The sequence below is a fragment of the Populus trichocarpa genome, chromosome 13, assembly GCF_000002775.5.
Source record: "Populus trichocarpa isolate Nisqually-1 chromosome 13, P.trichocarpa_v4.1, whole genome shotgun sequence".
NCBI lineage: Eukaryota > Viridiplantae > Streptophyta > Magnoliopsida > Malpighiales > Salicaceae > Populus > Populus trichocarpa.
Window position 1 is genome coordinate 11,860,616 of NC_037297.2, and position 14,624 is coordinate 11,875,239.

General features: G+C 37.1%; 1 protein-coding gene and 1 long non-coding RNA gene across 14 annotated transcripts; both read right to left on the reverse strand.

Annotated features, from left to right (window-relative positions):
* Positions 1–1,709: 1,709 nt before the first annotated feature.
* Positions 1,710–9,039, reverse strand: LOC127904216 (DEAD-box ATP-dependent RNA helicase FANCM-like). 13 transcript variants are annotated; one of them, XR_008057135.1, is made up of 5 exons: positions 8,878–9,024; positions 8,678–8,791; positions 7,648–7,839; positions 7,004–7,099; positions 1,710–2,119 (listed from the first exon to the last, which is right to left on the reverse strand). XR_008057135.1 is itself a non-coding variant. In XM_052446612.1 (3 exons), exons 1-3 carry the CDS (start codon positions 9,019–9,021, stop codon positions 2,828–2,830), a joined length of 288 nt encoding a protein of 95 aa, XP_052302572.1. In that variant the 5' UTR covers positions 9,022–9,039; the 3' UTR covers positions 2,360–2,827. The 13 variants fall into 13 exon arrangements, 3 of the variants coding, with proteins under 3 accessions (XP_052302572.1, XP_052302573.1, XP_052302571.1); XR_008057134.1 differs by having other exon boundaries at positions 6,989–7,099; XR_008057136.1 differs by lacking the exon at positions 1,710–2,119 and adding an exon at positions 6,612–6,892 and having other exon boundaries at positions 7,020–7,099.
* Positions 3,570–5,352, reverse strand: LOC18104429 (uncharacterized). Its single transcript, XR_002977429.2, has 4 exons — positions 5,184–5,352; positions 4,511–5,051; positions 4,100–4,244; positions 3,570–3,928 (listed from the first exon to the last, which is right to left on the reverse strand). It is a non-coding gene; the product is annotated as an uncharacterized LOC18104429 (long non-coding RNA).
* Positions 9,040–14,624: the final 5,585 nt, after the last annotated feature.

Consider the following 14,624-nt stretch of genomic DNA (forward strand, 5'->3'; position numbering starts at 1 on the left):
TGTTTGCAACACCACTACCAGACAATGCGTTGCAATTCCTAATCCCCGTCCACGAACTGCTCCATTCGCCGCTGCAATTGCCTATGATCCTGCCAAATCTCCTCACTACAAAGTTGTTCGCTTTATTTATTTGGAAGAAAAGACTTCTTGCCCGGTAAAGCTGGATATATTTTCTTCCGATACCGGAAAGTGGGTTAGGCGCGGGGTCATGTTATCCACCGAACTTCCTCTTGCTGCTGCAGATGCAGATAAGTATGGTTGTATCAGGCGTTCTATTTATATGGATGGAATGATTTACAAGCTATCCTTTGTCGTCAACTACCTCATCAGGTTTGACTTAAATGCGCCGAGCGATGTGGCAATTGAACTCCCGCACAAGAATGCCGCTGCCTGCCATGGATTCATTGGGATGTCTAGAGGAAGCTTGTATTATTCAAATCATGACGAGTCTGGATTGATGATCTCCATTTGGCTTTTGGAAGACCGTTGCAAACGTGATCCTTTTTGGAAACTCACACATCGCATCTCAGTGGACTCCTTGACGTCCAAATATCCTGACGGGCGTAATTCAGGCTTGCATTTTCATACATATGCTATTCATCCAGCTTCTGATATTATTTTTCTTGGAAAACCTAACATGGTCTTAAGTTACGATCTTAAATCCAACAAATCCGAAGAGGTTTTTACATTGTCTAGCGGATTAGAAATATCATCGGGCCAGCATTTTGTACACCTCTACTCTCCCTGTTATGCTGTTTTGAGTAATTTTGATAATAATTGTGGTTAATAGTCCAGTTGTAAGCACTCTTTTTATAAAAACTATTTATCCGTGCTAGCTATGGAATCTAAAATTTCATGAAGGCTGTTTTACACTGATGCTCTGTATTCTATTTTTTGAATTGACGTGCTGGTTTGATTAGTTTGTTGTAAACTAGAACTGCTAATTATTGGCTTAATTTGTTGTTTAAGATACAAACTTTTTCGGCATTTGTATTCTATATCAATCAACAGAAGAAAAACCAACCATTTCTTCAAAATATAGACTGACATGGATTTGGGTTACGACTAACCAGGCAATATTAATGATCCGCCATGGAATAAATACATACAAACGTGTGTGTGCATGTTGGCCTCCGTTTCCTATCCACAGAAGAAGAAAAAACATAAACAAGTTCCACTGCAAACAACAATATTATTTCTTTAAAAATTCCTATCCAACAAATAGGAATGATCATAAACAATTAAATGTCCATTTCGTCCAAACAATCCTTGCTTGCTCATTTAAGTCAAGTCGCAGCTATTTCAGCTTCAGTACGCAAATTCTTATCCAAAAGATCAAAGGTATAATGGTAGATTCCAGGTTTGCTGGAGAAAGAAGCAACAGAAACCCAAAATTTTAAAAAAAGTCAAAAGTTATATGCTGTCGCGAAACCTTTCATTTCTGGTCTTTGATTTCTTTGTTGGTGTAGTGCAGTTGCATTTTCCAGTTAGATGTTGAAGTCAATCCAAGAATTAGAAATGCTATGCCTCTGTGTCAATGCAATGCTTTCAAACAAATAGAATGTCAATTAAAATTAATTTTCAGGATGTTTGAAGCTTGAATGAAGGTGTGACTGCCTTCTTGTCCTAGGTGTGATGGCATAAACTCATCATTTCTTTCCTTGTTGTTTCCATGCAGATTTAGATTCTGCAAATGTTTGCAGCATTCATTCTATCAAACAGCAACATAGTTTAATTCCTTGAGACCCAAATTTTATCCGTAACACCTAAAGTTCCTTTTTCCCACAAAATACAACCTAAAAGCACAGGTTTTCCAGCTTGATCAGGGACCCCTCCTCTTGTGAATCTTAATAGCTGACAGATGAAGTTTCTAAATAATATGTGAAGTTCAACATAGTAATGCAGAAGTGTAACGGTGGAGTGAAAAGACTGGCATGCAAATCAAAACTGCAGTTTTTTTTATGTTCAAGAAAGAGGATGCCACTCACTGAAATGGTCAACAAGTACTTCCAACATTTTTGACAATTTGGGACTCGGTGCACCATGAGACAGGCTTTGTTGCGTTGAAGGCTTTATTTTCCTAATATCTTCATTTTTGCTCATCAGTCTTGCAAATGACCTGCAGCAATCAAGTTAGACCAGCTCAAGCCATCTGGATAACAAAAGGCAACCTATCAATGACCTTTGACACTGCAGCAGCATTAAATATGTTCACATGAAAAAATTTCACCCCTCAGCCCAAGCACCATTTGGTGAAATTCAGATGATCAAAACAAATGCCATTGCCATTGTCAAATCATCATACAGGGCATCTCTTCTTGGTAACCTGAGGGTATGGGCTTTTAGTTAGAGAAGAACATTAAATCTTAAAGGATCTTTTGCAACGAGAACTCTTCAATTCAAATCCTCAGAGAACCCCAAGTCCATACAAGAAAGCTCGATGGCCTCCCCTCCAATGACAATTTTCAAAAGCTAAACAACATAATCTTCTAGCGTCGAAACATTTCATCGTTACAAATACCACACTTTTAGATTGCTAAGGTCAGAAGAAGAAGAACATTTTGATGATATTTCATATCCAATGAAAAGCAGAAACTGATCAATGGAAACTAATGTTTGAATGATCAAGGCAGTGCTGGAGTGGAGAATGCACAAGAAGATACCATTGTTTCAACTTCTCTTCCAGCATCTCATATGCCAGCCTTATTCCATGACTTGAAAGGAGCTTACGGATGTGGTAACGAGTAATAAGACCTCCAAAACAAGTTTCAATTTCTCCATATCTGTTCTGGGGAAGGTCCAGAGGAGGTGCTCGGCGAAATTTCTCTCATGAGTTGAGTAGATCAGGTGGGCTTAACTGTCATATTTTGATGTCGAAGTAAGAAAACCAGAAGAAGTTGTGGTTTCATTAAGTAATGACCAGAACAAAGTAGATAGCATTGTAGCATAAAATATCATGGGGACTTTTTATTATAAAAAATGAAATATTAGCCCAACATGGAAAAACAATTATTAAAACACACTTGGTCATAGTATTGCTCATTTGGAGGGGAGCAGAAGAGAAAAAAACACAATGGTATGTTGAGTTAGCTCAAAGTCAATAATGAGACCTTTTACTCAAGATAAACAAAGTTACCATGGAATCAGGCATGAAACTATATATATCATGGAGTTTAAACATAACTTTCACTGTATAAATTTGAATTGTTAGCCTCTTTTTTATTTTTATGATAGTTGGAGGTACATATTCATGTTGAAAATGGATGTCTAGAAAACAGTTGGGGCCATCACCAGTGGATAATATAGTTCATTTGTTTTTTTTTCCCCCCTTAATGTACCATGTAGAACAGATCCACATTTCCACATGGAATCAAGCATTAAATATGTTCACATTAAAAAATTTCACCCATCAGCCTAAGCACCGTTTCGTGAAATTCAGATGATCAAATCAAATGCCATTGCCATTGTCAAATCATCATACAGGGCATCTCTACTTGATACCCTGAGGGTATGGGCTTTCAGTTAGAGAAGAACATTAAATCTTAAAGGATATTTTGCAAGGAGAACTCTTTAATTCAAATCCTCATAGAAATATTATTTCCTCTGATTCGACCCTTATTCTTTTAAAGAGATACACAGATAAGGTTTTAAAGAGCTAAGATATACGAACAGAATTGGTTTTCACTTTGATAACCATCAGTCATGCTTTCCAAAATAATTCTGCTGAGGCAGTTTGCCACATCAGATGAATTGCTACACATCATTTTGCCTCTGTTGTAGTGTTTGAACATATCACACTTTGATAAAAACAACATGGCACTCCGACAGACATGAAGCACCTCACTGCTCGACAATCAGACTTTAGACTGAACACTTGACTGCCATGCAGCCTCCCTGAAGTAAAATTTGTGATGGCAAGCATTTTGATCTGCACAACGCACCCAGGAGGAAACAGACATATTATGGATTGCTGAAACTATTGTAAGCTGATATTGTCTGCTATTCCTCCTAAAATGGAGGTTTAGTTAAATGCATCAAACTTCAAGTTTAGGAAGTTGCTCTGCACTGCATACAACTAGCTTTGGGTTTGAAATTTTACCCTGCTTTGAACATTCCTAATTCAGTGCTATCGCCTAAGCTCAAGCCTCCTCTGCGCCATCCTCTCCAACAGTTTCAATCTCCTCCTTATCAACATTTTTCCTAGTCTCTTGCTCGTCTTTATTGCCTTCCACAGACTCATCGCACTGCCAAACATATTTGTCATAAATAGAGAATCAATGTCATATGAAAAGTGCAGTTACTTATACTTCAATAACCCAACTGACAGGCATAGGGCAGGCATGCATAACGAGCATACCTCGAAGAGGAGAGAGAGATCCTTTGACGAAAGCAAAGAATGATATTAGCTAGTATTTGATGAAGTAAAAATGAAAATAAAATGACAGTCCTATTAAAAGGTTGAAAAAAAAAAAACAGTTGACGATGCCTTTGGAGTTGGTTAATAGATTACCTGAACTCAGGGCAAAACTTCTTCAGCAGAAGGACAGTCATCAGGGTTTACAGACATCATGTCCGAGATAAGAGATTTGAGAGGTTTGTACCGCTCATTTTCCCAATCATTCGGAAATTCTATGCTTTTCAATTTATCTAAATTCTATTTTCTTTCTGTGCCGGATATTGTGAGGGTGCAGCAGCATGAACACAATAATTCACAAACTGTATATATCTGCTTTTGCATCGATGGGTCCTTTTCCCTCAGGAGCCTCTTAACTTTTGTTTCCTTGAGCGTCAACTTGAATTTTTTCACTTTTCTTACATAATACCGTTGCCAAAAAAATATTAATAAGAAATAAACAATCAACTTGGAACAATAAAAGCTAAGATTGATCAAGTTAGATTCACATTCAAATTTAAACTGTTCACTAATTCCGAAATCTTCTATTTTGATCTCCTTCTCGTCCTGGAAAGCTCCCACAAAAATGTATTTTGTGGCAAGGTCTCTGTGAACAAATTGATTTGTATGGATGAAGCGTAATCCTTCAACAATTTGTCTGGCCATCAAGATGCGTCTTTTGAGATTAGTCTTTGTAGAAAGCAGATCATGAAAAGTCTTGGTGACAAAATGAGATTACTGTAAGCGATTGTATATAAAAAGAGAAGCACATAAAAGAAATGCATATCACCTCACATTGGACAGCACTCCATCTGTATAAACAACTCTTCATGACATGCATGGCTCAAGTTCTGCTGGTCTAGATCTTGCAGAGTTTGGTATTCAATATTCTATATCTCTAATCTCTCTCTCTGTTTTTTTTTAAATGAGTTTAGAAGGCATGTTCTATGTAATCAAACACAACCTTTCTTTGCCCTCCCAAAGTACAGCTAAAAGACATGTTCTTGAGGAGATTAAATGTCCAGGTAAACTTACGTTGTTCTTGTTTTTTATAGTTTGCTTGTTTTTAGAATATTCTTGTTTATTTTTTTGTATATAGGTCATGGTACATATGGAACAGTAATGAAGTGTAAACATAAGCTTGATCATATGAAATATGCTGTAAAAAGAATCAAAGTTGGTTACCACGACAGAGAAGTGATATTAAGGTATTAAATCTCTCTTGTTTTAATTTTATCTGTGTTGTGTTGTTTTGTGTTGTTTTGTTTTATTTTAAGGTTAGCCTTTGTAACTCTTTCCTCTTATGAGTGATTATTACACGCTAAAAAATATGTTATGTTTTAATGTGCAGAGAAGCATCTGCTCATGCTCAGATACATCACAAAAAATACCTGATGGTAGCGCACAATATTTTTGTGATGTATCTGAGCTTGAGTAGATGCTTCTCTGCACATTACAGCATAACATATCTTTTAACGTGTAATAATCGTCCATTAGAGGAAAGAGTTATAAAAGCTAACCTTAAAATAAAATAAAACAACATAGCACATCACATCACAACACAAATAAAATTAAAATAAGAGAGATTTAATATCTTAATATCACTTCTCTGTCGTGGTAACCAACTTTGATTCTCTTTACAATAAATTTCATATGATCAAGCTTATGTTTACACTTCATTACTGTTCCATATGTACCATGGTCTATGTACAAAAAAAAAACAAGAATATTCTAAGAACAAACAAACTATAAAAAACAAGAACAGCGTAAGTTTTACCTAGACATTGAATCTCCTCAAAGTCCTCCTTGTATCGGCGGTCAGAAATCTTTTGCCGAAGACTCTCTGAATCAGAGTTGCTGCCGCTGCCGCCGCCGCCGCCGCCTCCAAAAAAGCTTCGATTTAATTCTTAGATGTTGAAGTCAAACCAAGAATTAAAAATGTTATGCCTCTGTGTCAATGTAATGCTTTCAAACATATAGAATGTCAATTAACAACAAATAGACCCAAATGTTTCCATGTTGTGATGGCATAAACTTATCATTTCTTCCCTTGTTTCCATGCAGATTTAGATTCTGCAAATGTTTGCAGCATTCATTCTATCAAACAGCAACATAGTTTAATTCCTTTAGACTCAAATTTTAACCCCTAAAGTTCCTTTTTCCCACCAAATTTTAACCTAAAAGCACAGGTTTTCCAGCTTGATCAGGGACCCCTCCTATTGTGAATCTTAACAGTTGAGAATTGAAGTTTCTAAATAGTCTGTGAAGTTCAACATAGCAAGGCAGAAGTGTAAAGGGGGAATAAAAAGACTGGCATGCAAATCAAAACTGCAATTTTTTTATGTTCAGGAAAGAGGATGCCACTCACTGAAATGGTCAACAAGTACTTCCACCATTTTTGACAATTTGGGACTCGGTGCACCATGAGACAAGCTTCGTTGCATTAAAAGCTTTACTTTCCTAATATCTTCATTTTTACTCATCAGTCTTGCAAATGACCTGCAGCAATCAAGTTAGATCAGCTCAAGCCATCTGGATAACAAAAGGCAACCTATCAATAACCTTTAATACTTCAGCAACATTAAATATGTTCACATTAAAAAATTTCACCCATCAGCCTAAGCACCGTTTGGTGAAGTTCAGATGATCAAAACAAATGCCATTGCCATTGTCAAATCATCATACAGGGCATCTCTTCTTGGTAACCTGAGGGTATGGGCTTTCAGTTAGAGAAGAACATTAAGAACATGTTTGGGAACGCGGTGCAAACCGCATTCCCAAAAAATTTAAATTTTTTTTTGTTAAAATTTAATATGGTTTGTACGTTTTGGATCGTTTTGATGTGCTGGTGTTAAAAATGATTTTTAAAAAATAAAAAAACATCATTGGCATGCATTTCGACACAAAAAGTTATTTGAAAAGCAACCGCTACCACACTGTCAAGCACCCTCTAAATCTTAAAGGATCTTTTGCAAGGAGAACTCTTTAATTCAAATCCTCAGAGAACCCCAAATCCATACAAGAAAGCTCGATGGCCTCCCCTCCAATGACAATTTTCAAAAGCTAAACAACATAATCTTCTAGCGTCGAAACATTTCATCGTTACAGATACCACACTTTTAGATTGCTAAGGTCAGAAGATGAAGAACATTTTGATAATGTTTCATATCCAATGAAAAGCAGAAACTGATCAATGGAAACTAATGTTTAAATGATCAAGGCAGTGCTGGAGTGGAGAATGCACAAGAAGATACCATTGTTTCAACTTTTCTTCCAGCATCTCATATGTTGGCCTTATTCCATGACTTGAAAGGAGCTTACGGATGTGGTAAAGAGTAATAAGACCTCCAAAACAAGCTTTAATTTCTCCATATCTGTTCTGGGGAAGGTCCATAGGAGGTGCTTGGTGAAATTTATCTCGAGTTGAGTAAATCAGGTGGGCTTAACTGTCATATTTTGATGTCGAAGTAAGAAAACCAGAAGAAGTTGTGGTTTCATTAAACAATGACCAGAACAAGGTAGATAGCATTGTAGCATAAAATATCATAGGAACTTTTTATTATTAAAAATGAAATATTAGTCCAACATGGAAAAAAAATTATTAAAGTATTTGCTCATTTGGAGTGGAGCAGCAGAGAAAAAAACACAATGGCATGTTGAATTAGCTCAAAGTCAATAATGAGACTTTTTACTTAAGATAAACGAAGTTACCATAGAATCAAGCATGACACTAAATTATGGAATCTAAACATAACTTTCACTGCATAAATTTGAATAGTTAGCTTCTTTCTGATTTTTATGATATTTGGAGGTATATATTCATATTGAAAATGGATGTCTAGAAAACATTTGGGGTCATCACCAGTGGATGATATAGTTCATTTGTTTTCTTTTCCCCCTTCATGTACCATGTAGAACTGATCTATATTTCCAAATAGATGCTAATTTTCCCTCTTTTCTAACTGCTCCCATTCATGAAATTGTTGGGCATTTTATTGCCCATTGTGGCACTTTCAGGGTTGAAAATTTATTAGATCAATGGCTAAAATAGCTAATAAAGCCTGAGCAGGCCCTAAAGAGAAACTGTCATCCATACTGTTTACAATAACTCCTTTCAGTCGATAAATAGCAGTGATAATAGAGCTACCACACTCTAAAATGTACATTGAAAGAAATGTTATTATTGCCTGAGAATTTATTGAATAAAGAAAAGCAGTAACATTAGCATACTAGAGTTAACACAATGAAGAAAATTGAACGAATTTGTAATTTATCAAGTCATACTATTTGATAGTCTCTATTCTGGAGAAGTCCAAGTGTAGAAAGCCTTGCCACATATGGACGTATCACTTCCAATAGCCGTTTGTTAAGATCAACAGCTTCTTTCCCCAATGCAACCTAGTAACATTTCATAGAATATGTCAAATTCATTGGTAAATACAAATATCCAACAATAATTTTCAAAGAGCCATAGCAGACCATACCTCGATTAGTTCAATCTTTATGTCATGAACATATGGAATGACATCAGGATCCCTTTCATTACGATATTCAAGAGCTGATAGCTGTAAGTTATCAATGATATGCTGGACAACCGGCTGTTTTGCTAAACAATTTGAATTTAACATAGGAGTTTTCAGATGGCGTGGCTAACAATTATTTTAATAATAAAATAAACAGAATTAAATTATTTTATTTTAATAATAAACCGAACCCGACTGAATCGATTAACCAACACATTTTATGGTTCAAACTATAGTTGGGTTCTAATAAAAAAATTGTGCATTTACTGAAGCATTTGTGTAGAAAGATTTACCGTCAGGAAACCATCTGAAGTAGTTATACATAACAACAGCAGCAGTAAGCGTCTTTCCGAGCCCAGTTGGCAATGCAACCAATGTGTTTGTAAACAGAGCTACCTGCTATTTTTTCCAGTTTTTTCTCACCATTGCGCTGTGTTGGACAGTCTCTAGCTAGAGAGAAAAGAAAAGAAACAATAAAGAAAAACAATTTAAAACATATGTTCTTCTCACCATTGTTATAATGTAGTTTGTAGAGGAGAGGATTGATTCAGAGAGTTGGAGGCCTTTTTCTTTCAGTTGCATAACAGCGAGAGTGCAATGGTGCTCTTCGCCTACGCCTAGGGAGCTGCCACCAGTACTATCACAAAAAAAGTGTGGTGTACTGGACGGACCCCACTAGATCATAAGAAGAACGTTTTTCTTCCCCTTTTCCCTTCATTAATAACTATTAACTATTATTAAATTTATTAAGTATTAAGCTACAGCGCGTGGGATTCTCACTGTAGTAATCTACATTGAAAATCCCACTTTGCCCTTCTGTTTTGTGAGGAAGCGGGCAAAGGTGAGATGGTTTGTCTTCTATAAATAAATCCTACAGAGTCTCAGGCGAGTAATTGTACATGTCATTCCAGCTAGATTTAAATTAGAATTTTTTGTGTTTGGATGAGAGGTAGTTTAAATTTATTTTTTTTAATAAAAAACATGTTATTTTAACTATAAAAAATGTGATTTATACTTAAAAGGTGTTTTATTTTTTTAAAAAAAAAACCATCATGCTTTCAAGCCAAACACACGTGAATAATCTGCACTTCCCTGCGAGAACTATCCTAACTAATCAACGATATTTTGTAAAGTAAAATAGTTGCATATAAATGAGAAAATCAACACTGATTTAGCAAAGACATATGAAAGAAAAATTTTAATTAAAGTGGAGTGAGATGCATGTTTCTCCCGTAAAGAAATTGTCAAATTTGCAGCAACTTGTTGTAAAAAGAAAAACAAATAAACAGCAGCAGAAAATAATGTGGTGAAAATCATATTGTTGAATAACATGACATGATTCTTCATCATGCTTGATTGTTTTGGCAATTGTTTTTGCTAAAAGCATGATTGTCATAGCCATTTTGCACCCTATTTTTCTAGCAATGCAAAAGAGGGAAACAAAATGGAGAAAAAGCTAGCAGAAACAGTTAAATATGCAACAACCTGCTGTAGAAAGAACAAGAAATAAATAACTATCTAGTAGGTGTCCAGTGATAAAAGCTTGAGATCAAGAGGTTTGCTTTTTTTATGGTCTCAAATTCGAGCCATGTGGTTGATAATATAATGGCTACTGGAGGCTTACATGGTCGTTAACTTTAGACCCCGTGAAATTAGTTGAGGTGCGCGCAAACTGGCCTGAACACTCACGTTAATAATAATAAAAAAAACAAGAAATAAATAGCAACAAACAATCTCAGTCTCTTATTCTTTTCCTCTTAATGTCAGATCTTTCCAAATCATCTCTTGCGAAACTCGATGCAACCATTTGATATGGCAAGTAGTAGCTTCTCAAACATTCTGACAACATTAAGGCCAGATTTTCTTATCTGTGATTTCTTTCAACCATGAGCTCCACCACTTACATTATCATTGAATATCACAACTGTTCAGTTTGTGGTTATTGGCAATAAGGAAAATTTTGTTGTGGTTCATGCCTTCAAGAGCTCAGGAATATTATTCAAGATTCCGCAAAAGATTTTCTTTCTCTTCAATACTGAATTCTTCAAACACTTGGAACAATCATCTGGAATAATGGTTTTCAGGAGTTTGAGAGAGATTGAGGGCAAATACTTAGATGATCTTTCAGCTGTAACCATGAAGAAGATTTTGTTAGTCGCTACACTTGTTCGAGACCCTATTAAGCCGAACATGATTTTAATGCACTTGAGATAATGACAGGAACTTGATTTTCAAACTGCTATGCTTGCGCATGCTTGAAAAGTTAAAAAGAAATTGTCAAAGCAATTAAACTAACCAAAATTTTCCAACCTCCTAAGCAATAGACTTAGAGTTGGTCAACTAAGGATAGAGCAAACTCAAAAGTTCTTGGACTGCGGCTTGCTGCAAGCTCTCTAAAACTTGTATTCTTGATGAAACAATCCATAAAATAGGAAGCAAGCCCATAAATGCCACTACAACACAATTGGAAAATAAAAATACTTCGTGTGCGTTCAACAAAATTATTGAGAAAGTGGGTGAACAAATTAAGATCAAATAGGTCAGGATTAAAGCACTATATTGATTAACCAAATCAAGTAATTTATTTCAACAACAAATCATCTGCTTTGCCTAAAAGAGTGAGAGCAAAAACAAATCCAAATTTAAAAAAAATATTGATTTGCACCTTTCACCGCATCTTAAATGACTTGGCAACAAAATATATATTTAAAAGCTGTATGAACTTGGAGATAAATCAACAAAAAAACTCTTTCATGTATCACTTACTAACACATCTCTAATGAGTTGCTTTGGTGCTGCGAAAGGAAATATAAAGCATAAGTAAGCACATAATTCAAATAAGAAAAGAAGTAAAGCATGAATGAGACTTCAATCATTTGTTAATTTGATCTTATCGGGCAAACCAGTGAACCTTTTTAACTGTACAAATGCTTGGTCGATGAACATCTCTGACCCTTAAACAATGGTGCTTCCAACCTCCTACCTCCTTTGCTTCTCTTAAGAGAGAAGTTAATTTTGGTGTGTAAATTGTATTGAAGACTAATGAATAGTGTTCAAAAGCTCTCTGTAAGGAGAAATTTAAATAGGATGGTCCAGGCTCAAGTGTGCTAACTAATCATTAATTCCCAAAGAAGTATAACAGCAGAATATGATAATTTTGGTGCAAACCTGCTGCAGGTTAACTGGAAGCCTTGAATAAAGCAAGGGAAGAATGAAGGGGGAAGAGGTTTGAGAAGGGAGAAGAAGGTTATCATGTTCAGAACGTGTTGAGAGAAAGAGAGAACAGGGAATAGAATCTAAGAATTCTGTTATAATTTTCCACACCTTTCTGTTACAATGATTAGGGAATTTAAAGACAATATTGTAAATGCCAGCGTGGCATCACTACGTGGCTGTACCAGCTGGCCTACTAAAATATAAAATGAAGCTGCACAAACGCAGCCGTTTGGTTCCATTTATTTAAATTCAAAATCCTGTTTCAGTTTCCCCCTTGCTCGTTTGTGCCTTCTTTCCTTCTGTTCGTGACAATGCCCCGTCCATGAAATCAACCTTGTCCTCAAGGTGGAATTGAGGGAATCGCCACCCAAACTCCTCAGCATCCTCTCAGGTTGCTTCTGTCAAGGGTAAGTTTTTCCATAGAATCAAAAACTGAGTTGATGTTGTATTTCCCTTTTTGACCATTCGTCTCTCAACAATTTTCTGTGGTTGTAGCAGGGGTTGTGCTGAGACAATGGGGAGATCGGACTGCACCACATGGTTGCCTACATGCTTCTTTAATTGGGAAACGTGAAAGACGGGGTGGATCACGGTAGTAGCAAGTAATTGTAGTTTATATGCCACTGTTCCAATTTTCTTGATGATTGTGTAGGGGCCATAATACTTTGCTGATAATTTGTAAGAGGGTCGCCTGTGAACCGATTTCTGTCGATACGGTTGTAGTTTCAGATAGACTAAGTCACCCTCAGAAAACATCCTTTCGCTTCTTTTCTTGTTGGCTTGCTGTGTCATTCGGTTTTGTGCTTGCAATAAATTGCTCCTGATGAGTTTGAACATGTCTTCTCTTTGGGTTAAATACTGGTCCACAGCCTCCACGGGTGAATCCTTAGGCGTATAGGGAATGTGAACTGGAGGCCCCATTCCATATAAGATCTCGTAGGGTGTCTTCTTAGTAGAGGAGTGGTAGTTTGTATTGTACCACCATTCACAGGAGCTCAGCCAGCGTCCCCATTGTGCAGGGATGGTTCCTGTCATGCATCTTAGGTAGCCCTCGATGCATTTATTGACCACTTCTGTCTGTCCATCAGACTGTGGATGATAGGCTGTAGAGTATTGCAAATTGACCCCCTGCTGTTTGAATAACTCCTTCCAAAACTGGCTGAGAAAAATGCTGTCTCTGTCACTCACAATTGTTGCTGGCATCCCATGCAATTTATACACATTTTCCATAAAAACCTTGGCTACTGTAATGGCAGAGTAGGGGTGGGTGAGGGCCATAAGATGGGCATACTTACTAAACCTGTCGACCACCACAAAAATGACTTCCTTCCCTTCTGATTTTGGCAGTCCATCAATAAAATCCATGCTAATATCTATAAAAGGAGCATGTGGTACTGGTAATGGTTGCAGTAGACCTGGAGGCTTGACATTTTCCCCCTTGTTCTGTTGACAAACTGGACATTCCCTGACGTATTGCCTCACCAGCTTTTGGAGTTTCTTCCAATAGAACACCTGCCCTAATTTTTTTGAAGTAACCGTAGCTCCTGAATGCCCCCCTACTGCAGAGTCATGATAGAGTTTGATAAGTTGATGATGTAAGTTCGGTGCTTGTCCCACTACCACCTTCCCCTTTCGAATGAGAGTGTTATTAACCCATGAGTAGTTGGAGTGTGAGCTAGCATCCTTGGTGAGGTCTACTATAAGCTGTCTCAGGTTGTGATCAGTGTCCCAAGTCTTCTTAATGTCTTCCATGAGAGAGGTGGAAATGGATGAAAGGGTTAATGCACCCAACTCATTGTGAGAAATTCTGGAGAGGGCGTCTGCAGCTAGATTGTCTTTACCCCTTCTATATTCAATTTCATAATCAAAACCCAATAGCTTAGTTAGCCATACCTGTTGGGCAACATGTGTAGTCTTCTGGTCTAGCAGGAATTTGAGGCTGGAGTGGTCTGTCCTGATGAGAAACCTTCTGCCCCATAGGTAGTGCTTCCATTTTGTAACAGCAAAAACAATGGCCAGCAACTCCCTCTCATAAGTGGACAGGGCTAGCTGTCTAGGACCTAAGGCTTTGCTTACAAATGCAATGGGGTGTCCTTCTTGCATTAGTACCCCCCCTATACCCACTCCTGAAGCATCGGTTTCTACTACAAATGTTTTGTCAAAATTAGGCAGGGCTAGCACAGGGGGTTGGGACATTGCGGCTTGGAGCTGTTTGAAGGCCAAGGTGGCTGTGTTTGTCCATTTAAAGGAGTCTTTTTGTAGTAACTGAGTAAGGGGTCTGCAAATAGTTCCATAACCTTGCACAAACTTTCTATAATACCCTGTTAAGCCTAGGAAACTTCTAAGTTGTTTGATGGTTGTAGGTATGGGCCATTGCAAGATAGCAGTAACCTTGTGTGGGTCTGTTGCTACTCCCTCTTTGGTGATTACATGTCCCAAGTATTCCATCTGTCGTGTCCCAAACACACACTTACTTTCCTTGGCTACTAATT

What these genes read in the sequence shown, in the direction of transcription:
- LOC127904216 (XM_052446611.1), bottom strand. Translation starts at nt 9,021, where the DNA reads ATGTTAAATTCAAATTGTTTAGCAAAACAGCCGGTTGTCCAGCATATC. An exon ending in TAAAGATTGAACTAATCGAG is followed by an intron (nt 8,792 to 8,877) that starts GTATGGTCTGCT and finishes AAATGTTACTAG; the next exon opens with GTTGCATTGGGGAAAGAAGC. An exon ending in AGAATAGAGACTATCAAATA is followed by an intron (nt 7,840 to 8,677) that starts GTATGACTTGAT and finishes AAAATATGACAG; the next exon opens with TTAAGCCCACCTGATTTACT.